Source organism: Antennarius striatus, chromosome 21 (genome assembly GCF_040054535.1).
Source record: "Antennarius striatus isolate MH-2024 chromosome 21, ASM4005453v1, whole genome shotgun sequence".
Classification (NCBI taxonomy): Eukaryota; Metazoa; Chordata; class Actinopteri; order Lophiiformes; family Antennariidae; genus Antennarius; species Antennarius striatus.
The window spans coordinates 567,445-593,014 of NC_090796.1; the positions used below are offsets into that span (position 1 = coordinate 567,445).

General features: G+C 45.0%; 2 protein-coding genes across 3 annotated transcripts in view; both read left to right on the top strand.

The window, feature by feature from the left end:
- The window catches only part of mtr (5-methyltetrahydrofolate-homocysteine methyltransferase), a 36,118-nt gene extending 18,170 nt beyond the window's left edge, over positions 1-17,948 (top strand). For both annotated transcript variants that reach the window (XM_068306026.1, XM_068306027.1), the window contains 22 exons: positions 60-139; positions 307-419; positions 578-718; positions 1,943-2,128; positions 2,215-2,394; positions 2,549-2,665; positions 2,751-2,891; positions 3,027-3,116; positions 4,636-4,788; positions 7,664-7,771; positions 8,004-8,104; positions 10,846-10,913; positions 11,306-11,426; positions 11,510-11,591; positions 13,546-13,644; positions 14,381-14,456; positions 14,550-14,705; positions 15,076-15,275; positions 15,412-15,612; positions 15,699-15,891; positions 16,258-16,370; positions 16,521-17,948. In XM_068306026.1, coding sequence (XP_068162127.1) covers positions 60-139; positions 307-419; positions 578-718; positions 1,943-2,128; positions 2,215-2,394; positions 2,549-2,665; positions 2,751-2,891; positions 3,027-3,116; positions 4,636-4,788; positions 7,664-7,771; positions 8,004-8,104; positions 10,846-10,913; positions 11,306-11,426; positions 11,510-11,591; positions 13,546-13,644; positions 14,381-14,456; positions 14,550-14,705; positions 15,076-15,275; positions 15,412-15,612; positions 15,699-15,891; positions 16,258-16,370; positions 16,521-16,610 — 2,809 coding nt within the window. In that variant the 3' untranslated portion in view covers positions 16,611-17,948. The remainder of the gene's footprint in view (positions 1-59; positions 140-306; positions 420-577; positions 719-1,942; positions 2,129-2,214; positions 2,395-2,548; positions 2,666-2,750; positions 2,892-3,026; positions 3,117-4,635; positions 4,789-7,663; positions 7,772-8,003; positions 8,105-10,845; positions 10,914-11,305; positions 11,427-11,509; positions 11,592-13,545; positions 13,645-14,380; positions 14,457-14,549; positions 14,706-15,075; positions 15,276-15,411; positions 15,613-15,698; positions 15,892-16,257; positions 16,371-16,520) is intronic.
- A 4,241-nt stretch (positions 17,949-22,189) lies between these two features.
- ryr2a (ryanodine receptor 2a (cardiac)) overlaps positions 22,190-25,570 on the top strand; it is a 137,270-nt gene continuing 133,889 nt past the window's right edge. The window contains exon 1 of the mRNA XM_068306304.1: positions 22,190-22,285. Coding sequence (XP_068162405.1) covers positions 22,238-22,285 — 48 coding nt within the window. The 5' untranslated portion in view covers positions 22,190-22,237. The remainder of the gene's footprint in view (positions 22,286-25,570) is intronic.

Consider the following 25,570-nt stretch of genomic DNA (forward strand, 5'->3'; position numbering starts at 1 on the left):
GGGCTTCAGCTGCTGTTTCACATGCTAACGTGTTCAACTTGTGTCCATCCTGTGGGCAGAGCCATCGCTGAGGCGGTCAGACTCTGTCCGCCCAGAGTTCCTCCGGCTGACGTCTATAAAGGCTACATGCTGCTGTCAGGTATGACCCCTGACCCCTGACCCCACCACCTGCTGCTTGTGAAAACACTGAATGAGTCTGTAATTAAAGAATTTTCTAGACTATTTCTTTTTTAACGGCTGAAGGGTTAGAGGTCAACTTTCAAACCCCACCCAGACTGCTAACACGGTGACCTCTGTGACCTCCAGGTCTGGAGCCCTTCAGGATCGGTCCGTACACCAACTTTGTGAACATCGGGGAGCGCTGCAACGTGGCCGGATCACGCAGGTTCGCCAAGCTGATCACGGCGGGGAACTACGAGGTGAGACGGGGGAAATACTGACGTCCGTCTCACTAAGACACAACACCAAATGGAACGTGTGTGTGTGTGTGTGTGTGTGTGTGTGTGTGTGTGTGTGTGTGTGTGTGTGTGTGTGTGTGTGTGTGTGTGTGTGTGTGTGTGTGTGTGTGTGTCTCCAGGAGGCTCTGAGCGTAGCAAAGGCTCAGGTTGAGATGGGGGCTCAGATCCTGGACATCAACATGGACGAGGGGATGCTGGATGGACCGACAGCGATGGCCCGGTTCTGTAACCTGATTGGTTCTGAACCAGACATCGCACGGGTACGGAGCATCACCGTCACACCTGAGTGTGTTCCAACGATAGAAAACATCAACACAGACTGTAAGGATTCAGAACCTAAAGGAAGTAGAAAATTGTACAAAGACAAGAAGGTTAAAGGTCAGCTTTATTTTTTAAATACTCTTCACCCCCCAGAGGCTGAAGTTCATCCGTAGCCTCAGAGGTCAGACGTGCTCCTGCTGAGGTCACGGTGGGAACGGATCCACGGGGTCGTGTCGACACGCTCGCCGTCAGCTGATTTTAAATGTAAACAGGGTTCAGAAACCCAACCTGTTCCACCGGTGTGTGGTGGTGGGGGTGCTTCGTGCCCCTGTGGCGCAGCGGGTGTGTGAGTGTGTGTGTGTGTGTGTGTGAGTGTGTGTGTGAGCGTGTGTGTCAGGGCGGAAGCAGCTACAAACTCCAGGCCCAGGAACTCGGCTCAGGGCAGCGGCTGGTCGTGTCGGAGCTGCGGTGGATGTCAGGAGGAACGACTCATCCTGTGGTTAATGTTTGACAGCAGCAGTCGGGGCGGCGTGACCCCCGTTAATGTTGGACACAATCAGAACCCAGGGCGTCCGTCTGGACTTTAGTCCTCATTGAAAAGCACTCGGGGACAGACGGGTCGTCCTGTCCTTCTGTGTCGACTTCTGACCCATTTAGGAATGAACAAATGAGATGGTTCAGTTACTACAACCGATAAAGAATTCTTACAGATATCCATTTTTATTCCTTTTTGTTTACAAATAGATGCATAGATAGACTTTATTCATCCAGAAGGAAATTCAGTGTAAATCTGCTCACAAAAAACCCAACAAATAAATACACACAGCAGTGACCGACAGACAGACAGACGTCACATTATTACACATAATTAAAGGATTCATTTCAACAACAGGACACATCACATAAAGAGGAAGAATAAGAAGCATAATAAGAAGATATAAAGATGAGACAAATACATATGTTCACCAGGAGGTGAGGCTGGAGGCTGGTCGTCACTCTGGCCCCCGTCACAAACCTCTGCTGTCGGCCGACGAGTGGAGGGGGTGTCCCGGGTTCTCAGTCACCGTTTTCTCTTGTTCAGCATCATGGGTTTCAAGATTTAATGTTTGACAGAATGTTTGTGAGACCCTGACGGTGACCCCGTGTGTCCACCTGGAACAAAACCATGAGTGAAGCGCCTCTCAGCGTCTCCACCCCCCTGAGCCGGTCCCTGTCCCCCCCAGGTCCCTCTGTGCATCGACTCGTCCAACTTCTCCGTGATTGAAGCGGGTCTGAAGTGCTGTCAGGGGAAGTGTATCGTCAACAGCATCAGCCTGAAGGAGGGGGAGCAGGACTTCCTGTCCAGAGCCGCCACCGTCAAACGCTTCGGGGCCGCCGTGGTCGTCATGGCCTTTGATGAGGAGGGCCAGGTGAGGACACACACACACACACACACACACACACACACACACACACACACACACACACGTGTCTTGACGGCTCCCCCCTCCCCCAGGCCACAGAGATCGACCGTAAAGTGGAGATCTGCACGCGAGCCTACGATCTGCTGGTCACCAGGGTGGGGTTCGACCCCAACAACATCATCTTTGACCCCAACATCCTCACCATCGGCACGGGGATGGAGGAGCACAACAACTACGCCGTGAACTTCATCAAAGCCACCAGACGCATCAAGGTAAGGGGGGGGGGCGGCGGCGCTGGAGCGACATCAGCCAGAGAGATGAGGGAATGATCTGTGTGTGTGTGTGTGTGTGTGTATGTGTGTGTGTGTGTGTGTGTGTGTGTGTGTGTGTGTGTGTGTGTGTGTGTGTGTGTGTGTGTGTGTGCAGGAGACCCTACCGGGGGCCAGGGTGAGTGGGGGTCTGTCCAACCTGTCCTTCTCCTTCAGAGGGATGGAGGTCATCAGAGAAGCCATGCATGGAGCCTTTCTCTACCACGCCATCAAGGTAACCATGGAAACGCCGATCTTTGATAACCTGACCATCACCTGTTCCCCTGCACCCTAACACCCCCCCGTCCTGTGGGGGCCAGGATGGGATGGACATGGGGATCGTGAATGCGGGGAACCTGCCCGTCTACGACGACATCGAGCAGCAGCTGCTGCTCCTGTGTGAGAACATCATCTGGAACCGAGACCCCGAGGCCACCGAGAAGCTGCTGGCCTACGCACAGGTGCACACACACACACACACACACACACACACACACACACACACACACACACACACACACACACACACACACACACACACACACACACACACACACCTGTGGGTCTGTTAAAGCGTTGACTGATGTTGTTCTCAGAATAACGTGAAAGGAGGGAAGAAGGTGGTTCAGACGGACGAGTGGAGAGAGACGAGTGTGGAGGAGAGGCTGGAGTACGCTCTGATCAAGGTGATCACTACATTACATGATGGTAGACACTCCATTAATCCTAAATTATGTACAATCTGCTCTCATGCAGTCACAGTAAACACAGGTGTGAGGTGGACACACACGGAGGAAACAGGAAACATGAATCACGCCTGTGCAGACGAACAGACTAACACGTCAAACACGAGAACGTAAACAGTTAGTCCCAGATAATCCAGTTAATCCCAGTGGAGCCCACCAGTACGCTTTGGGTGGAGGCGGTCCTTAATGAAGAATTATAAAGAATAAAAGTAATAATGAACAGCTAAATTATAAAAACATGAATAATGATGAGGCCTCATTTACATACATTTATTACTGTTTAATACACTGATGTTAGACAGGGTCAGACCCCAGACTCACGTTAGAGTCACGGGTTCACCTCTACTGCATGTGTTTGGTGGGGGGGGGGCAGCGAACCCCAAAGGGACCTACACACACCCAGGAGGAACGTTCAGACACCGGTCCAGGTCCTCAGGTGGATCTGAACCCTGTGGGGGGACAGGGGCCCACATGTCCACGGAATCGATTGGGTAGAGACTGTTGGTGACCTTCTCCATAGTGCACAGCCAACACCATGTTCACCAGGAGATGCACGGCTCACTGTGAACACAGTCCTACATGGTGATGAGTCAGGCTGCTCAACATGATTGGTAGTTCTGGTAGATCACATGATCACACTTCAAAAAGTACACGTCACCTGACTGACATACAGGACAGCCAATCAGATGGCCTCTGACTCTTTCTTGGACTTGGTTCGCCGTGTGTGTGCACACGCGGTGCTAAGCAGCGCTAACACGCTAGCTAATGAGTTTCCTGTCATTTTTAACCCTTTGTTTCCGGTCTTAAACCTAAGAAAAAATCTGAAAAGGAATGGGGGAGCTGAAGTCAGAACAAAGTTAACACTTTCTTATGGAAATCTAATGCTGAAGAAGGGAAACATGGAGCAGCGTTTACGGACTGTTCATAGAAACACCAACTTTCCGGATGTAAATAATCTGGATTATAAACTCAATCCAGATGAAGTTTTGTCATGCCCTAAATCAGAGGTCCTCACGCTTTCAGCAAAATGATCTACCTACTGCAAAAACACAAACGTGTATTTATATATAATATATTGACATTTTATGTACAGGTATGATGATGTATGCATGGACCCATGTTGCACAACACAACTATTTATCATTTTTCTGTCACGTCCTGAGTTTTCTCAGGCGGAACCGACTCAGACGTTGATACTCAGTCCAGTCCGCCTCAAACACCGTCTGCTCTGAACATCCATATGATGGAAATCCATCCAGTCAGTGAATGGAACATGGGGGCTGGTAGACTGTTGTCACGGCACCACACCTGAACCCGGCCAGACATGAAACAGTTAACGTCAACAGGAGAACCTACTGAAAACAAACAGTTGTAGTTTATGACTGAAGATTATTAGTTCACCGGTTGATGAACTGTTTACGTTCCACATTAATGCCCCGCCCTGTGATGATGTCATCAGGGCATAGAGAAGTACGTGGTGGAGGACGTGGAGGAGTGTCGGAGTCAGGTGGATCGCTTTCCCCGCCCCCTTCACATCATCGAAGGCCCCCTGATGAACGGCATGAAGGTGGTGGGGGACCTCTTTGGCTCCGGGAAGATGTTCCTACCACAGGTATGTTAGCGTGTTCCTACCACAGGTATGTTAGCGTGTTCCTACCACAGGTATGTTAGCGTGTTCCTACCACAGGTACGTTAGCGTGTTCCTACCACAGGTATGTTAGCGTGTTCCTACCACAGGTATGTTAGCGTGTTCCTACCACAGGTACGTTAGCGTGTTCCTACCACAGGTACGTTAGCATGTTCCTACCACAGGTACGTTAGCGTGTTCCTGCCACAGGTACGTTAGCGTGTTCCTACCACAGGTACGTTAGCGTGTTCCTGCCACAGGTACGTTAGCGTGTTCCTGCCACAGGTATGTTAGCGTGTTCCTACCACAGGTACGTTAGCGTGTTCCATGTCCGGTCTGCTCTGTGCAGACTGGGGAGGACCAAACAGAGAACTAACCACAGACCCTCGTCTGAGAGGAACCAATCGGAACAATCACTGTTCTACAGAGTTCATGTCACCTCCAGAAAGCAGTGCATCCTGGGATGCGCTTCAATAAATGTGTGCATCCCAACATGAGGTTTATGCATCCCAAAAGTAATAATAGAACATACGGTAGAAACGTTCACAAGGATTGAGTTTTACCAATAGTACAATATAAAAACTAAAACTTAATTTTAATGATTTTATTAATAACATCATAACTGTTAAAGTAATTTTTTTAATTACATCTTTATTAATAAATAAAGATGTAATAGTTTTTTTTTTCACTCAATATTTTTCTTTCCTTTAATTCATATTTTCTCCTGTTGACACTGAACCAAGCTGACAGAACCTTCAAACACATTTAGTAATACCTGTAGTAATATCTGTAGTAATACCTGTAGTAATATCTGTAGTAATACCTGTAGTAATATCTGTAGTAATACCTGTAGTAATATCTGTAGTAATACCTGCAGTAATATCTGTAGTAATACCTGTAGTAATACCTGTAGTAATATCTGTAGTAATACCTGTAGTAATATCTGTAGTAATATCTGTAGTAATACCTGTAGTAATATCTGTAGTAATATCTGTAGTAATATCTGTAGTAATATCTGTAGTAATATCTGTAGTAATATCTGTCTCTTCTTCGTTAACTTTTGATTGTTTTTTATTACAGAAAACACTCACTGTCATTTGCTCTTCCTCCAACTTTTGCATCTTTTTTGGAGGAATGGTGATAATCAATCAATCAATCAAACAATCAATCAATCAGTCTTTATTAGTCTATCTCTTAATCCCACCAGCAGACGTTCCAAAGCGTTTTAACAGACAGACAAACCCAACAGGACTCTTCTTTTTCTCTGGGGGGTCGAACTAACTCCTCTCTCACTGCAGCTTAGAACCAGCACACCTGTTGCTGATTGGTCGATTTTAATCAGACAGAATCACACAGGTGACTCACACAGGTGACTCGACTCACACAGGTGACTCACACAGGTGACTCACACAGGTGAATCACACAGGTGACTCACACAGGTGACTCACACAGGTGACTCACACCGGTGACTCGACTCACACAGGTGACTCACACAGGTGACTCACACAGGTGACTCACACAGGTGACTCACACAGGTGACTCACACAGGTGACTCACACAGGTGACTCACACAGGTGACTCACACAGGTGACTCACACAGGTGACACACAGGTGATATAAGGACACACGCAAACGAGAACGCTGATTCTATCTCAGCTGTCTGGTCACCTGGATGGTCTCAGGTACTCCTTTCCTCCATGATGGGGTGAATATATTTGTGTGAATGAGTTCTGTGTCCCACCTGACTCAGTCTCTTCTAGTCCTCTTCTGCACCGCTGATGAAGGCAGACTGCTGCAGCTGGATGACTGTTGATGCTGATGAAGGCAGACTGCTGCAGCTGGATGACTGTTGATGCTGATGAAGGCAGACTGCTGCAGCTGGATGACTGTTGGTGCTGATGAAGGCAGACTGCTGCAGCTGGATGACTGTTGATGCTGATGAAGGCAGACTGCTGCAGCTGGATGACTGTTGGTGCTGATGAAGGCAGACTGTTGCAGCTGGATGACTGTTGGTGCTGATGAAGGCAGACTGCTGCAGCTGGATGACTGTTGATGCTGATGAAGGCAGACTGTTGCAGCTGGATGACTGTTGGTGCTGATGAAGGCAGACTGTTGCAGCTGGATGACTGTTGATGCTGATGAAGGCAGACTGTTGCAGCTGGATGACTGTTGATGCTGATGAAGGCAGACTGTTGCAGCTGGATGACTGTTGATGCTGATGAAGGCAGACTGCTGCAGCTGGATGACTGTTGATGCTGATGAAGGCAGACTGTTGCAGCTGGATGACTGTTGATGCTGATGAAGGCAGACTGCTGCAGCTGGATGACTGTTGATGCTGATGAAGGCAGACTGCTGCAGCTGGATGACTGTTGATGCTGATGAAGGCAGACTGCTGCAGCTGGATGACTGTTGATGCTGATGAAGGCAGACTGCTGCAGCTGGATGACTGTTGATGCTGATGAAGGCAGACTGCTGCAGCTGGATGACTGTTGATGCTGATGAAGGCAGACTGCTGCAGCTGGATGACTGTTGATGCTGATGAAGGCAGACTGTTGCAGCTGGATGACTGTTGATGCTGATGAAGGCAGACTGCTGCAGCTGGATGACTGTTGATGCTGATGAAGGCAGACTGCTGCAGCTGGATGACTGTTGATGCTGATGAAGGCAGACTGCTGCAGCTGGATGACTGTTGATGCTGATGAAGGCAGACTGCTGCAGCTGGATGACTGTTGATGCTGATGAAGGCAGACTGCTGCAGCTGGATGACTGTTGATGCTGACGAAGGCAGACTGTTGCAGCTGGATGACTGTTGATGCTGATGAAGCTCCTCTCCGCTCTGTGAAACTGCTCATGTTTGCAGGTGATCAAGTCGGCTCGTGTTATGAAGAAAGCGGTGGGCTATCTGATCCCCTTCATGGAGAAGGAGCGGGCAGAGATGATGGTCATGTCGGAGTCCACGGAGGAAGTGGTGAGTCTCCAAACGGTAACAACACATTAGACAGGGAGGGGCCCACAGAGGGGGGTACTTCTGTTTATAGAGAGATGGACGATGAGCAGATGAACCCAGGTTAACATTTCTCCAGCCCCTGCTTTCCAGAGCAGTACAGAGAGAATGTCCTGCAGCTCCAGTCATACGCTGTAAGAAACGATGATGATGATGTTGAACAGGAAACAAATGGTGGTCTGCTCCTGACCTGCAGGACCCCTACCAGGGCACCATCGTTCTGGCTACGGTGAAAGGAGACGTCCATGACATCGGGAAGAACATCGTGGGGGTGGTGCTGAGCTGCAACAACTTCAGGTGTGATGATCTTCATCTGTGGATCAGTTTTTAAGTATCCGTGGCATGCAGCTAACAGCGCTAACGTTAGCGCTCCCTTTAGTCCTGAATCACGCTGAGTCAGCTGCTCCACACCTATCTGTCACAGGAAGTACACCTCAAACTAAAGCTATCATTTAAGCTGATCACCTGTTCTTCATTAAAAGTCCTTTCAGTTTTCATAGCTTCTGCCTCAGCTGCAGAGGTTTGTATTTATATATTTATATTTATCTATATTCATAAATATATATGTGTATATATGTGTGTGTGTGTGTGTGTGTGTGTGTGTGTGTGTGTGTGTGTGTATATATATATACATATATATATATTTATATATGGGTCATTCTCATGAAATTAGTGAATCCCCATGGCGGCCACAATTTCAGTTATAAAACATGCAAGTTAGTCACTGAACAACATATAATAATAAAGCTGATAATGACCTCTACCTGGAACAACAACTGATTTCATGATAAAAATTAATTATATTTATATTTTATTGTGTTTTTTTTGCCAAAATTGTCATTACTGCAACGCGTCCAGGTCCGTTTGAATGTACTTTGTGTTGTTATTTTCAAAATTTAAAATACAAAGAAGCCGAAAAACAATTCCTGGACGATTTTAAGTGACTGAAAAACAAATCATTAAATATTCATATTTAATAATGTTGAAGACATAGAGGAGACATTAAGTGTCCGTGATCCACATGCTCATCCTCCACAACATATTTGAAGGACTGTCTACACATGTCAAGAGAACATTAAATAACATGTCAAGAGAACGTTAAATAAAATTATATTTTGTATAAAGCAAAACATGGACCAGTGCTTTCAGGATGGCACCAGGTGAAAAGATCTTTTTTACTCTCAAGTTAGACGTTACATTTTCTCCTGCCAGACTGCTTTACACGACAGTTTTGCTTATCATTACCAAAACACCATTTTTTTTATTTAAAAAAATATTTTATTAAAATTTTTAATGAAAATAGGTTATATTAATGCCTATTTCTGTGCACGAAGTAAGAATTTACTTAGTGCAATTTCCTCCTGGATTATTAAAGTATCTATCTAGTCATCATGGCTTCTCTGTTGCGAGCTAAAAATGCTAATTTTCCTCATCCTCCACAACACATCTCTCTCCTACCTCAGCACTTGAAGGCCAGTTGCGGTGGAGAGAACTTCTGTTTCGGTAATGAGAAGTTTAGCTATTACAATGCATGTATCATTACCGCAACAGGTGTGCATTTAGCATTATTTTAATGAATAAAAAAAAGTAGCTTGTTTTTAAACACATGTGCACGATATACATGTTAACTTCTTTAAAGTTATCCAAATCATTTTGAAGATATAGATAGATAGATAGATAGATAGATATACTTATGTCACTTTTCAATAAAATATGAAAACTATTAGGTTGTAGTCTGTAAAAGGTGTTGCGGTAATGAGAGAAAAAGGTCAAAATCATATAAAAATATAATTTACATTTTTTTATTATATCATAATTTCAAGTAGTTGTGCATGACTGTTAAAAATCAACTTTTAAAATTTTGAAAAATAATTCTTTGTTTATGGTATGGATGTTTTCAGTCTGTTGCGGTAATGAGATTTTTAAGGACATCTTTTAGAAAATATGTTCAAAAAGGTCTTAAATTGTTAGAAAATATTTTTTAATTAACAATCATAAATACTTCAGACTGTTATTGATGCCTTAAAAAGAAATTTGTTGATGCAGATATTTTTAAAAATGCCACTCTTGAAATCTTTGTAACCCAGATTTCATGAGAATGACCAATATACCGTATTGGTCCAAATTTAAGACGGTGTTTTTTGCATTGAAATAAGGCTGAAAAGGTGGGGGTCGTCTTATATTTGGGGTCTAGACATTATACCCATTCACAACGCTAGATGGCGCCAGATATCTTTAAAGCGAATGCTGAACTAACTCCCCAGGCTAAAGTGAACCCCTGTCACGAAGAAGAAAAATAAGAATAGCGGTAAGAAAGAAAAGAGAAGAAAATAAGAGAAGAGATAACAGAAAACGGAGAAACGTAGCGACAATCTGGAGAAAAGTGGGTCGAAGATCGGCCAGGTTAACCGGCAGCTGAGAAGTTATGACGCAAACTTCAAGATGATGGTGATAAATGAGGCAGAGTCTTCAAACAACTGCAAAGACAGTTTTTTCATGACTTGAATGAGGCAAAATAACACACTTTTTCTCTCTAATATATAGTTATAATCATTTGTTTCAGATGTACTGTAATTATTTTCTGTTTAAAAATTAAATTTGGTGTTCAAAAAGTCTTTCTTCAAACTTGAGTCATGAAAAAGGGGGTCGTCTTATAATCAGGGTCGTCTTATATTCGGGCCAATACGGTATGTATATACAGTATATTTATGAGTTGAATGTCTACTAACAGCCTCTTTACCAAGGAGATGCATTTGTTCTCTTATTACGTTTTATTTTTATCAAATAAATGACTGAACATCACATCAGAGTGATTCACTTGTTTACTAAATGTTAAAGCAGTAACTGTATTAAAGCAATTATTTTTCATTCGTCCATAAATAATAATAATGCTTCCTGTGGAGCCTTTCTCCAACCCAAGGATGCTTTACGTCAGATAACAGAATAATGCATGTTAATATGAACATTTGTAGAGAAGCACTTAGCAGAAGTGTTGATTTATGAAGCGTTGCATTGACGTTTGTTTCTTCTGTCTGCAGAGTGATCGATCTGGGTGTGATGGTGCCCTGTGATAAGATCCTCAGAGAAGCCACGACTCACAAAGCAGGTGGGTCGTGTAGTTCAGGCTGTCAGGTGATGCTGACGTGTGATTGGACCAGCAGGTGTGTCACTGCTGCTCGTTTAAAACCCCAAGAGACGAACCCTCCCTGGAGCTGCATGTGGGTGGGTGAGCCGGGCGGAGGGGGTTTGGTCTGGTTACACGCTGTAGGGTCAGGACACCTTTAAAATGACAGGATGTTCAATGTGGTGTCATTCATACCGGCAGAAAGGCAAAACAAAGATCATCAACTCTCCACTAATTACTGACATTATCTCCTGCAAATATGTGTACTGGCTCCCACCCCCGCCCTCATCCCCACGCCCCCACCTTACATCAGCTGTGTGTGGAGGGAGTGGTTTCATTCTAGCAGCAGGTGTGTGTTGGTTGTGCTCCTGCAGATATCATTGGTCTGTCGGGTCTCATCACGCCCTCCCTGGATGAGATGATCTACGTGGCCAAAGAGATGGAGAGGCTGGGGATCACAACGCCACTGCTGATTGGAGGAGCCACCACATCAAAGTACCACAGACAAACTCATCACAAGAAGAGTGTAGCCTGGCGACAGCGTCTTTCAGCTCACGTGTGTGTTCTGTGTTGCTTAGGACACACACCGCGGTGAAGATCGCTCCTCGCTACACGGCTCCTGTCATCCATGTTCTGGATGCCTCCAGGAGTGTGGTGGTGGTAAGAACGTCTTCTCGTTTTAATTCACACAAAGACTAAAGCACACATGGTCTGCCCTGCAGCGGCGCCAGAGAAGAACCACTGAGACGATGGAAAATCAGCTTCTGAAGATCCATCTACAAATATTTAACTTCAGTCACTGTGCCTCTAATTTAGTGGCGGAACAGATGAGACGGGTTTCCTTAGACATGATCCTCCTCCCTTAAGGCCCAGTCTACAGCACACGTGTCAAACTCAAGGCCCGGGGGCCACATGTGGCCCTCCACATCATTTTATGTGGCCTGCCAGAGCATAAAAGGTCAGAGTCAAAATAGGTCAAAAGGTCAAAACTATGCTTTGACCAATACTACATTTCCCACAATGCAGTAGTTCAGCCCATCTTAACTCTGACTAAACGTAGTGAACAAAGTTAACGTCCTAACTTGTGTCTGATGTTATTTTCTTTATTGATTGATAGTTTGATCCTTGATTGATGGAGTTCTGTGGGTTTAATAACCTGACAAATGAAAAGGATTTATGTTAGAACAGAGAAACAAACAAACATGTTTTTTCTGTCTAACTGTAATGTTTGGAACTAGAATCAGTCAGAAATTCAGTTATTTAACATTAAGGAGTAGTTACATTTAGTTACATTACACTGAGTTACATTTAGTTACATTTATTAGTTACATTAAGGAGTAGTTACATTTAGTTACATTACACTGAGTTACATTTAGTTACATTTATTAGTTACATTAAGGAGTAGTTACATTTAGTTACATTACACTGAGTTACATTTAGTTACATTTATTAGTTACATTAAGGAGTAGTTACATTTAGTTACATTACACTGAGTTACATTTAGTTACATTTATTAGTTACATTAAGGAGTAGTTACATTTAGTTACATTACACTGAGTTACATTTAGTTACATTTATTAGTTACATTAAGGAGTAGTTACATTTAGTTACATTACACTGAGTTACATTTAGTTACATTTATTAGTTACATTAAGGAGTAGTTACATTTAGTTACATTACACTGAGTTACATTTAGTTACATTTATTAGTTACATTAAGGAGTAGTTACATTTAGTTACATTACACTGAGTTACATTTAGTTACATTTATTAGTTACATTAAGGAGTAGTTACATTTAGTTACATTACACTGAGTTACATTTAGTTACATTTATTAGTTACATTAAGGAGTAGTTACATTTAGTTACATTACACTGAGTTACATTTAGTTACATTTATTAGTTACATTAAGGAGTAGTTACATTTAGTTACATTACACTGAGTTACATTTAGTTACATTTATTAGTTACATTAAGGAGTAGTTACATTTAGTTACATTACACTGAGTTACATTTAGTTACATTTATTAGTTACATTAAGGAGTAGTTACATTTAGTTACATTACACTGAGTTACATTTAGTTACATTTATTAGTTACATCTGGCCCTTTGATCACAGCTGTGATGCTGATGTGGCCCCCAGTGAAGATGGGTTTGACCCCCCTGCACCAGAGGTTCTGAGAGGCACCAGTTGATCCAGTGAATTAATTGATAATGACGGGGTGATCTTTTATTCGTTTAGTGAGGATGTTCGCTTTGTGAATCTAATGATCATTCCAACAGGTCAGGTTTCCAGCAGTGTTGATGTTTTCTCAGAGGGGGTGGGTCCTGTTACTTCCTGTTGCAGACAAAGATGATATAACTTTAAGCCAACCTCAACTAACTATGCTGAGACAGATTTAAACTCTGGATTAAATTTCAAATACTTAGCCTGTCATGGGACAGATTACCGTCACCTGAGTAAGTCCAGCACCTCATGAACAACATGAGGAAAAACACACTGTCCTTTGTAAATGTGTCCCTTCTTCAGAAATAGTCTCTTCATGCATTTGATGAACAGAGTTGAGCTTTAGGGCTTTATGGGACGGCTTTGATTCTTATTTTCCACGTCTTCAGTGCTCACAACTCCTGGATGAAGCACAGAGGGAAGAATATTTTGAGGACATCAAAGAGGAGTATGAGGAGATCCGGCAGGACCACTACGACTCCCTGAAGGTCAGACTGGAGCTTCTACACCCTCATGTTCCTGATGGGGGGGGGCGTTTGTACGAAAGGTCTGACATAATAAGGATGTTAGGCTTAGGGAGGGTTATTAGACTTAGGGTAGGGTTGTTAGGCTCAGGGTAGGGTTGTTGGGCTCAGGGTAGGGTTATTACACTTAGGGTAGGGTTGTTGGGGTTAGGGTAGGGTTGTTAGGCTCAGGGTAGGGTTGTTGGGCTCAGGGTAGGGTTGTTGGGCTCAGGGTAGGGTTATTACACTTAGGGTAGGGTTGTTGGGGTTAGGGTAGGGTTATTAGACTTAGGGTAGGGTTGTTGGGCTTAGGGTAGGGTTATTACACTTAGGGTAGGGTTGATGGGGTTAGGGTAGGGTTATTACACTTAGGGTAGGGTTATTAGACTTAGGGTAGGGTTATTACACTTAGGGTAGGGTTGATGGGGTTAGGGTAGGGTTATTACACTTAGGGTAGGGTTATTACACTTAGGGTAGGGTTATTACACTTAGGGTAGGGTTGTTAGACCTAGGGTAGGGTTGTTGGCCTTTGGCTGAGGACTGTGCTCCACAGTTGTCTGACATTCCTCTAACATGTCACTACGTATATACAGATGATATTAATTATATTAACTATTGATACAACATTTCTTTACTTACATAATCATGTAGAGCATCCATTGACCCTGTGATGATGAGTGTGGTCTAACTGAAGACTACTTTGTCCTCTTCATCCTGTCAGGACCGTCGGTATCTGTCTCTCCTGCAGGCCAGATCGAGGGCTTTACCTGTAGACTGGCTGTCTCTACCCAGACCAGGTAGTCGAGCCCAGACGTCATCCTACCTCACACACAGGACGGTGTGAGACAGACCAACAGGCCCCAGTGACCACCTGCTTCTGCTTGTGTCAGTGTGTCCTCAGTTCCTGGGGACTCGTGTTTTTGACTCGTACGACCTGGACGGTCTGGTGGACTACATCGACTGGAAGCCGTTCTTTGACGTGTGGCAGCTGAGAGGAAAATACCCCAACAGGGGCTACCCCAAGATCTTCAAAGACAAGACTGTTGGTAAGACGTCCTCCATCGTAGTTCAGCATGTTCACTGGGATGTTCGCGTCCTGCAGACGTGGACCTGTCACGTCAGGATTGTCAGACAGAAAGCTAGAAGTCAGGAGAAATAAGGTGTCGTCCAGCAGGACGTGGACGTGTGGATCCATCACAACCTCCTCATTCATTCATCTCTACCAGGTGCAGGCTAAACCAAGGAAACCGTTTTTAATGATTAAGCAGTCATTCTTAATACTATCAGATTGTTTGATTATTAATTGAATGAAGGCCTACTCCTACACCCTGCATGCAGGACTGTCTGATCCCTCCTCTGAAGCTCATCAGTGTCCAACATGCTGCTAACAAACCTCACTGACCTCCGTCCCCTCAGGCGCCGAGGCTCAGCGGGTCTTTGACGACGCCCAGCTGCTTCTTCACCAGATGATCCATGACGGCAGTCTGAAGGGGCGGGGCCTGGTGGGGTTCTGGCACGCCCAGAGTGACGGCGATGACATCAGCGTGTACAAAGATGATGTCACACTGCACAGAGACAGCGAGGCCATCGCAACGTTCTACGGGTTACGGCAACAGGTGAGGGTCAGCAGCTGGGATGTGTTTCTGACAACACGAGTCCACCGGGGGGGGGTCTGGGACCAGGAGGGGGCAGCAGTGAGCACCAGTGTGTGTGTGTGTGTGTGTGTGTGTGTGTGTGTGCTCCTCGCTGCAGGTGGAGAAGGACGGCTCCAGCTCCGAGCCCCACCTGTGCCTGTCTGACTTCGTGGCCCCCCTGCGGAGCGGCGTGGCGGACTACGTGGGGGTGTTCGCTGTGGGTGTGTTTGGGGCCGAGGAGCTGAGTCAGCAGTTCCAGGCTGGGGGGGACGACTACAGCAGCATCATGGTCAAAGCGCTGGCCGACCGGCTGGCGGAGGTACGGCGGACGCTTCCTGACATCCCTCCAGCGACACGTGACCTGTTGTTGCCGTGGCGATCATGCTGACTCCTGTGTGTCTCCAGGCCTTTGCGGAGGAGCTCCACGCCCGTGTGCGTAAGGAGCTGTGGGGGTACAGCTCCGATGAAGACCTCCGGGCCCTGGATCTGCACAGAATCCGGTACCAGGGCATCAGACCTGCAGCCGGGTACCCCAGTCAGCCCGACCACACGGAGAAGACCACCATGTGGAGTCTGGCTGGCATCCAGGAGAAGACTGGTGAGGGGACCGGGCACCCACTGTTCACGTATAGAACATATAACATGTTAGAATTTACATATTTAACATATGTAAATATTTAACATGGTCCATATATTATACACATACAGTATATTAAGTACTTAACATATCTACAGTATATGTTTAAATAAACATACAGTGTAATTATAATGGAAGCATATCGACAACCACCTTCTTCCATCCTTTCACATTGTTCTGTCAATAAACGTGTGTGTGTGTGTGTGTGTGTGTGTGTGTGTGTGTGTGTGTGTGTGTGTGTGTGTGTGTGTGTGTGTGTGTGTGTGTGTGTGTGTGTGTGTGTGTGTGTGTGTGTGTGTGTGTGTGTGTGTGTGTGTGTGTGTGTAGGTATTGAGCTGACAGAGTCTCTGGCCATGACTCCTGCTGCCTCCGTGTGTGGACTCTATTTCTCTAACCCACTGGCCTCCTACTTCGCTGTGGGAAAGATCACCAGAGAACAGGTTCAGTCTGCTCTGTTGTGTGTCTGTCTGCTCTGGGGGGACTTGATGTTTCAGCACACACACTGAAGCTGAAGTACACACACTGATACACACACACTGAAGCTGAAGTACACACACTGAAGCTGAAGCCTTTCCTCTCCTGCTCTGCAGGTGGATGATTACTCCAGGAGGAAGGGGATGAGTGTGGAGGAGGTGGAGCGCTGGCTGGCCCCCATTCTGGGGTACGACAGTGAGGAGTAAACTGGGACGGGACCAGTCCGACCCGTCTGCTGCTCACAGAGCAGAGCGTTGATTCGCCCGTGTTAAACACAGGGTCAGAGGTCATTAGCCTAGCTTAGGGTGGATGGGAGAAGCTGAGGAGGAATCTGGTCTATCTCTGGGGGAGTTCCTCCTGTGACTCCTGGTTTCCTGTTCTGTGTCTCATCACATGAATGTCTTGTAGTTTTGGGGTCTCCTTCCTGTGGTCATTACTTTGTGGTTCACTCCCATCATTCCAGCTCGTCCGTCAGACTGAAGGCTTTTGTTGGTTTTGTCTGTAGAACTTCAACGACTCCAAGGTGTGAGTAGAACATAATTAAGCTCCACGATAGAACACCACCCAACAAGTTTTCAATCAATCAATCAAATTAAAATTTAATGTAAAATAACATCTACCAAGTAGGGGGGGGGGGGGTAGAGCGGGGCAGGAACAGGGAACAGGGAACAGGCCAGAACATTTACAGTCAGGCCCAGATAGTTTTTATATGAGGCTGAAACAAGTAACGGAATGCCAACATGAAGAGTGGAACCCTACATTGATAGATATAGATATAATAATCAGTCCTTATTTAAGTCACACATGGTGTGAATGAATTTATAAGTTCCTTGAATATCATGTTTGTGACGGTCATACACATTATTAGTGTTTCATGGTTTCTGTTTCTCATTAAAACTCTTGATGCTATTGGTTTATTTCAACAGTACAGAAAGATAAGAGTCTCAGATGAGGAAGAGCAGCTGAGTGAGGAAGATGAAGAGATGGATAGAGACTCAGGACACCAGTCAGAGCAGCAGGATCTGAGGGGTAGTGAAGAAAGACGCTGGTCCTAACCAGCTAACCAGTTAAACCAGTTAAAACTGTTTCAGTATCCACAAATTAGTTGGTCAAAAGAAGCTGTCAGTCAAAAATGGTTCCATCGTTTCAGATGGTTGGAGTGTTCTAGAGCGACGCCGCTCAGAACGTTTGGGCAAAGTCTCAGACAGACATGAGATCAGGTTTCCTTTTCCTCCTTTGGGTAAACTTTAGAAGAAATGTACCTCTACAAAGACTAAACACATTATTGTGGTTAAAACCTGGATATTTCTAATTTATCTAAGAATTATTACAATTTATTTTTCTTAAAGTCTGTGATTATTTCACTACGTGAACCTTTTGTTCTTGTTGGTACAGACCAGTCATGTCTGAGGTAAAGACTGCAGTAGAAATAAAACCTCAATTGTTCCACCTCTAATTATAATACAATCACTAAGTCAGACACACGTGGGTTATGTTTGTTCTTATTTGTGGCACTTATGTTCTGTATGTGGAATAAAAAATTTGCAAATTGTATTCATCTTTTTAATTAAAATCTGCATTTTCCCAATATCACAAGTAACATTCTGTTATATAGTGCAGATAATAAAAACATGATATTAATGTCACTAAACCACATAAAAAAGTAGAATCATATCTGAAGTTTTATGAATTTTTATACAAAAATATATGGATAACCACTCTGATGATTTAAAACTTGAATAGTTTCTGAAATACATGAAATTGACTGAACTAATGAGTTCAATGCCTGAGGAGCCTGACAATCAAAGGCTGGCAAATCGAACAGGAAATTTCAACAGTTGTAGAAGACCTCAAAAAATACACTTATAAAAAAAATACCATGCATTGGAATTAAAACAGTCCCTCCTGTTTTATATCTGAGGGGAGGTAGCGGGTCAGGAAGTCCTTCATTCTGACTGTTTGTCAAGTTACAGTTATAAATTGTTTTTTGCATTTCTTTTGTCCCTTTTTTGATTGTTTCATCAAGGAGAAGAACACGGTGACCCTTCTAAACCTGCTACCTAAACACACCTGCTGTGTGTCACGTGACCAAACAGCAGGTTTGATGAACATTACATTTCAAACTGATATTAGAGACAAGCATCACTTCAAAATAAGGTTATAATCAATTCAGATAAACATTTATTAACATATTATTCATATTATGTGATTAATAATACACAAAATGGTGACATGGGTTAAATTTTTTATTTCATATTTCAATTGTTCCCTTTGTGCTGCTGTTGTGTGATGTAACCAGCATGGGTTCTACCGTAGTGTGCAGTTCAAATTAATGCCACAGGAGGGCGCTCCACAGCATGCTCTTCACAATAAACGCTGCTGTGTCCAGTTTATGAACCGGTCAGGTGTCAGATCTGACATGTTTTTAACTTTTAGTGGTTCTCAATGTGCACGTTGTAGATAAAAGTATTAATTGTTGTGAATGACGGAGTCTTGTCATAATCAGCTGTTTTTGAAATCGTAAACTGTTCAGAACAAACACCTTTATACCCAAGAGTTTCACAAAATCTGACTGGTGGATTCAGTTTGGATTCAGGTGAAGGTTTTCAACCATGAGGTACCAGGAAAGAGGGCCAGACGAAGACCAGAGAGAAGGTGGACAGATGTAGCGAGGAAGACATGAGGGCAGCTATGTTTCTGTTTATTTCTTTGACATAGACATAACACATTGCTCATTGCACAGTTGCACAACTTACAGATGTGTCCATTTACAGTGAGTTAGCACGAGTGCTAATTTTCACCACTTGTCCATGGAGGCTTTTCTAAAAAACAAGAGAATACAAATAGAAAAACAGTACCACTGTAGTTAAAAAGAAACACCCAATCAAGGACTAAAGATAAAACACAATCTGTTAATATTTAGAGCAGCGTTTCAGTACGTTATATAACCTCCAGTACTAAAGTAAACATCATTTAGTAACCAGTCAGAGGATATACATGAGAGCACAGTTGATTAGATCTGAGCCCTCAGTAGAACACACCACCATCTGTCTCTGGTTTTAGACCCGTGGGCAGAGAGTTCCACAGGTTTGCTCCCTTTACTGAGAGGGCAGACTGTCTGAATGAGTTGTTACACCTGGGACAAAACAGTTGCCCCTTACTGAGGCTCTTGTGGTTGCTCTACCAGAGCTCAGGAGTCTATGAATCAGTCCAGAGAACAGGGGTGAAACATGACCATGTAAAAACTTAAAAACCAGTTTGATAGTAGAGAAGAATACAAAGTTTTCAAACGTGAGAAGGTCGTGTTTTTTTAGGACACCATCAAGGTGCCATCTCATCGGTTTTTGATCCATGATTTTTACAGCCTGTTTGTATGACGTTATTGGTTTTAAGACAGTTTGAGAGGATGGTGACCATGTTGTAATACTGTGTGATAGGTGTGAGAAAATCATGGCATGTATGTACAGTAGTGCAGCTTTGGCTGATAGGTCCCTTCTGATATGACAGAAACAATTTAGGTTGGGTTTAACCTTCTTTCATATTTGCTTTACCTGTTTTTCAAATTTTAGGTGTTTATCCAAGATGACACCTAAATATTTTACTTCACTCATCTCAGCAAGAGTTTTATTTTTGATACGAACCTCAAAGGTATGAGCAGCAGGCCTGCTGCGGATGGAGATGCACATTGAGACTGTTTTCTGTACATTTAAATTAGTTGTGACGACTCCAGCCAGTCTGAGATGTTCTCTAACTCCTGTGTCGGCTGCGCAGCTGCCATGCTGGCTGTTTTAGCAGATGCATAGACGACAGTGTCATCAGCACACATCTGGCAGCTAACGCCTGGACAGGTATTCAGAAGGTCCTTTATGTACATAGTAAACAGCAGCGGTCCAAGTAGCGACCCCTGGGGCACTCCCACGTTGTTAGGGAGCAGCGTTGATTTCCCCCCATTGACCCTGACACACTGCTGTCTCCCCCCAGATATGACTTAAACCACCGTAGAGCTTCTGCTGACATTTTAAAGTGTTTTAACTTAGACTCCATGATGGACAGTGTCCAAGGCCTTTTTGAGGTCCCCACAACACGCCCCTCACCAGCAGTCCTTTGAACCTGTCAGGTAAGTAGCAGTCAGCTGTTTCTGTAGAGTGATTGGGTCTGAATCCAAACTGCTGTGGTTGTCTAGTTGTCTACACTCAAGATGTTCAGTGAGTTGTGGAGCAACAATCTTTTCTAATATTTTAGAAACAACAGGAAGGATGGCAACAGGTCTGTAATTACTAGCTAAGTCCGTGTTCCCTGAGTTGTGGATTTTTTTATTAGTTCAGTATATAAACGATGGATGTCCTTTGACATTGAGCTCCTCATATTTACGATACATTTTTTTCCTGCATCACTGGATACCACTGTGATTTGAAAATCATCTGGATGGGCGTTGTCGTTCTCCTTACATGGTGACTCAATGGTTCTAAAGTTAGTGGACAGTCCCTCTACTGAACTAACAAAGAAATTGTTGAAGGCATCAGCCATAGCCGCATTATTATCAACAAGGCTGGTGTTAGAGAGGAGGATGAAGAAGGTAGGCTGACATGGAGAAGGATGAGATGCTGGTGGAGACCCCTGATGGGACACGCCCACAGGAAGAGAAGAAAAGTACATCTTAAAGACAGTAGTTTTCACCATAAATGATAAATTCTAGCACCACAAATGCTGTCACATAAACTAATATACCGTATTTTCTGGACTATAAGCACCTCCTCTTCCCTAGACTTTGAACCATGCGGTTTATACAAATGTGCAGCTAATCTGTTGGCTAAAATGTCTAAATTGCATCACAGTGAGAGGATCTGATTGTAAAGAACGGAGAGGACAGGTGAGGACAGGACAATAAAGAACGGAGAGGACAGGTGAGGACAGGACAATAAAGACTTAAGGGAGAGTTAGACTTGAGAAAATGTTCTGAAGCCTTGAACTGCAGCTGGGCAGCGATGGACGGTCACGACACGAACACTGCTGGGTGTGGTGGGAGCAGTGGAATACCAACGGTCCCAGTTTATAGTTGGGCCCAAGGGGATTAAAGTAGGGCGTAAAGAAGCGCTTTGATGAACAACGACGCGCCTCTGATGCTGCTCAGCTCCGACTCTGAAGAAGACTTCATGGCTTCAGTGAAGATGAAGATGATTAAGGTGACCTGTGGAGAAAGGAAGAAAAGGAAAGGTCAAAGGTTTTCTCCTGGTTCTGTTTCAATGGTAGAAGTTACTGGTGTGGTAAAACACACCACTGGTGTGGTACATGTATGTACCAGTGTGGTAAAACACACCACTGGTGTGGTACATGTATGTACCAGTGTGGTAAAACACACCACTGGTGTGGTACATGTATGTACCAGTGTGGTAAAACACACTGGTACATACATGTACATTCATGTACATGTATGTACATGTATGTACATACATGTACATACATGCACATACATGTACATACATGTACATGTATGTACATGTATGTACATGTATGTACATGTACATGTATGTACATGTACATACATGTACATGTACAGTACTAAATCCGTCTGTACATGTGTGTGTGTGTGTGTGTGTGTGTGTGTGTGTGTGTGTGTGTGTGTGTGTGTGTTGAGGGGGGGTAACTTCCCCTCGGCCGGGCAGGGGGCGCACGCGACCGCTCACACCTGTGCGGCTCCTCCTCCGGTGGGCGCGCGCCATCCAATGAGCGACGAGCGCGAGCGTTCCCCGCCGGATGCCGTCCCTCACGCGCACACACCGGACCCGCGCCTCTCCCGCGAACACTCACCGGACGGATCACCGACTGACGCGTCATGGCGGAAGGAGCGGAGGGAGAGGACGAGGTCCAGTTCCTCCGGACCGTAAGTCCATCCGAGCCGCGGCGGAACCGGGAACCGGCGCGGCTGTGGGGGCACTGCGGCGTTCTGCTCGTGTGTGTGTGTGTGTGTGTGTGTGTGTGTGTGTGTGTGTGTGTGTGTGTGTTTACCGCAGTGAGGTCTGTCAGCTCCAGCATCATGCATCAGGCTGCTGACAGCACCGGGAGGAAGGCGGTGTGAACGCATCACACACACACACACACACACACACACACACACACACACACACACACACACACACACACACACACACACACACACACACACACACACACACACACACACACACACACACACACACACACACACACACACACACACACACACACACACACACACACACACACACGGATGTGGTGCAGTGTAGCTGTCATTGTGTCCTGAGGAGCGGCTGCTGTCCTGTTGGGGGTGTTGTGTGGGAGGGGGGCGCAGTGCGGTGCAGGATGGCAGCATGAAGCCTGCTGCATTTGCCTCCATCAGCACCTACACTGTGTGTGTGTGTGTGTGTGTGTGTGTGTGTGTGTGTGTGTGTGTGTGTGTGTGATGAACAGAATCTCCTAGCCAGCAGAACCTACTTTAAATATTTCAGCTTTGATATCAGAACATATTCTGTGAGTGTCGGTGTCGTTTTTCTGTCACGTTCTTTTGCCTTTTTGTTTCTACTGACTGTTAAAGGAAGACGCTTCTGAGACGCATCGACCTGATCCCAGAAAATCCTGTCAGGAACTCTGGGAATTGTGGGGCAATGATGGTTTAACGTTCCATCAGACTGCACCAGTGAATGGATGGTAGGACAACTGATGTACAGGACCAACGGCCATGATGGATTAGAGACAGTGGTGATGGATTAGAGACAGTGGTGATGGATTAGAGACAGTGGTGAGGACAGACATGATGGATTAGAGACAGTGGTGAGGACAGACATGATGGATTAGAGACAGTGGTGATGGATTAGAGACAGTGGTGAGGACAGACATGAGGGATTAGAGACAGTGGTGAGGACAGAGATGAGGGATTAGAGACAGTGGTGAGGACAGAGATGAGGGATTAGAGACAGTGGTGAGGACAGAGATGAGGGATTAGAGACAGTGGTGAGGACAGAGATGAGGGATTAGAGACAGTGGTGAGGACAGACATGAGGGATTAGAGACAGTGGTGATGGATTAGAGACAGTGGTGAGGACAGACATGAGGGATTAGAGACAGTGGTGATGGATTAGAGACAGTGGTGAGGACAGAGGTGGTGAGGATGTTGGTGACAGGGTGATGAGGACGGAGCTACCAGGAAGGAGGACCAGAGGAAGACCAGAGAGAAGGTGGATGTTTGTAGTGAGGAAGACGAGGGCAGCTGGTGTTAGAGAGCAGGATGAAGAAGACAGGCTGACATGGAGGAGCATGAGATGCTGGTGGAGACCCAACGGGACACGCCCAGAGGAAGAGAAGGAGAAGCTGTTGTCAGAGTTGACACACAGCCGATTGAGAAAAACTCCGTTCAGAACACAGAAACAGACTCCAGCGTATTATTTACTGAAACAGGTCCGTTGTTGGAGTCTGGTTCACAGGATTCTAATCAGGGGATTATTTCCCCATCTGGACCACTTCTGGAAATCCAGTGCTTCCTGGATTATTTAACATTTTTCCCCTTCGCTTCGCAAACAGAAGCTGAGACAATACACGTTCGTCTGTGTTTGTGTATTTAATAGGAACATGATGAATACATCGACTCCAAAGGCCAGTTCCACCAAACACCTACGCTGGAGACGGTTCAGCAGGTGAGGGTAGAACCCTCTGTAGATCGAAGACTGTTCTGGACAGCTCTGCCCACCCTATCATGTTCTGGAGGTGTTCTGTCAGCCAGAGACGGATCCCCCAAATGCAGGACTGAGTGCTACAGGAACTCCCTTTTCTGGTCTTGAACCAGGAGCCGGTGAGACTAACCGCTGTGGTTCAGTGTAAAAGAATCGAGTGAGACACAAGAAGACACATTCTGTGTCCCAGACGGTGGTGCAGCGCGTGGAGACCGACGCTCGTCGTGCCCCCCACGGAGGGGTCCGGGGGGCCTCCCCCAGGAAATGTTTTAGAAAATGTGGTTGTTTTCCTGCATTCTGAGGACAAAATCTTGTGTTCAGTTTCCCTCCAAAAACCCCCTAAAGCCAGCAGCTGGAGCTGAACTCTCTTTATTTCTGTCCTACTTTATGCAGGAATGAATGTGAGATTCAACCATTGAAAACTTCCATTCACTCTGTGAAGATACAGTCAGACTAAATATTACTCAGTGTTTACTGGTAGTTTACTGAGACTAGAAGACATTTGAACTCTGACCACCACCAACACCATTGGTATGTCAGAGTTTAGTTTAGTTTAGTTTAGTTTCTTAATTCAATAACATGATTTTTCATTTCAATTTAAAAAGACATAAAACATCAAGCGAGGTGAAAACACATTTACATCATCGCTGGTTATTCCTGCTGGTCAGAGGGAACTAAAGTCTAAGACTACTAACAAGTATTGATAATATCTTTCATTGACCTTCTGATCGGTCTGTCTCCACTCCCCCCCCCTCTCAGCATTCACCATTTGTTTATTAATGAGGACTTTAACACAAACTCTACTAGAAAACACTGGATTCTTTTGATCGATGGTCCTCTCCTTGTCTTACACCAATTCACGGGTTCAGCTTGGAAAAAACAATCTATTTGTTGTTCATTGGACGAGAGGAGGTCATGACCCCAGTGCATATTTAATGATCGGGAGCGTTCGGGTCACTTCGGTTAATTTGTCGTCATGCCGACAGAAATAGCGGTGCTAGCGAGAGAAAAAGTTTTCATGGCTCGGGGGTTTTCACGAGTCCAAAAAAGTTGTACGTTTTAGCCTTTTCTTCCTACACAAGCTAAAAGCCTTGTAGCCAATCTGGAATGAACACGCCTATGGCGACGTGGCGAATGGCTAGCACAAGCCCAGCTTTTGATAAAAGCTGTTAGATAATGAATCCTCTGGACTCTATTCTTGAACGGTGTCTTCTACTCTTTACTGCCATCTCCCTGTTTACCCAGACACCCCTGCACCTGTTTGGGACTGTGATGAAAGCACTCAAGCTGCCCCTGTAGTAAAGGGATTTCCTGCAACGGATTAACGACACTGTCTGTCTGTCTGTCTGTCTGTCTGTCTGTCTGTCTGTCTGTCTGTCTGTCTGTCTGTCTGTCTGTCTGTCTGTCTGTCTGTCTGCCTGCCTGTCTGTCTGTCTGTCTGTCTGTCTGTCTGTCTGTCTCTG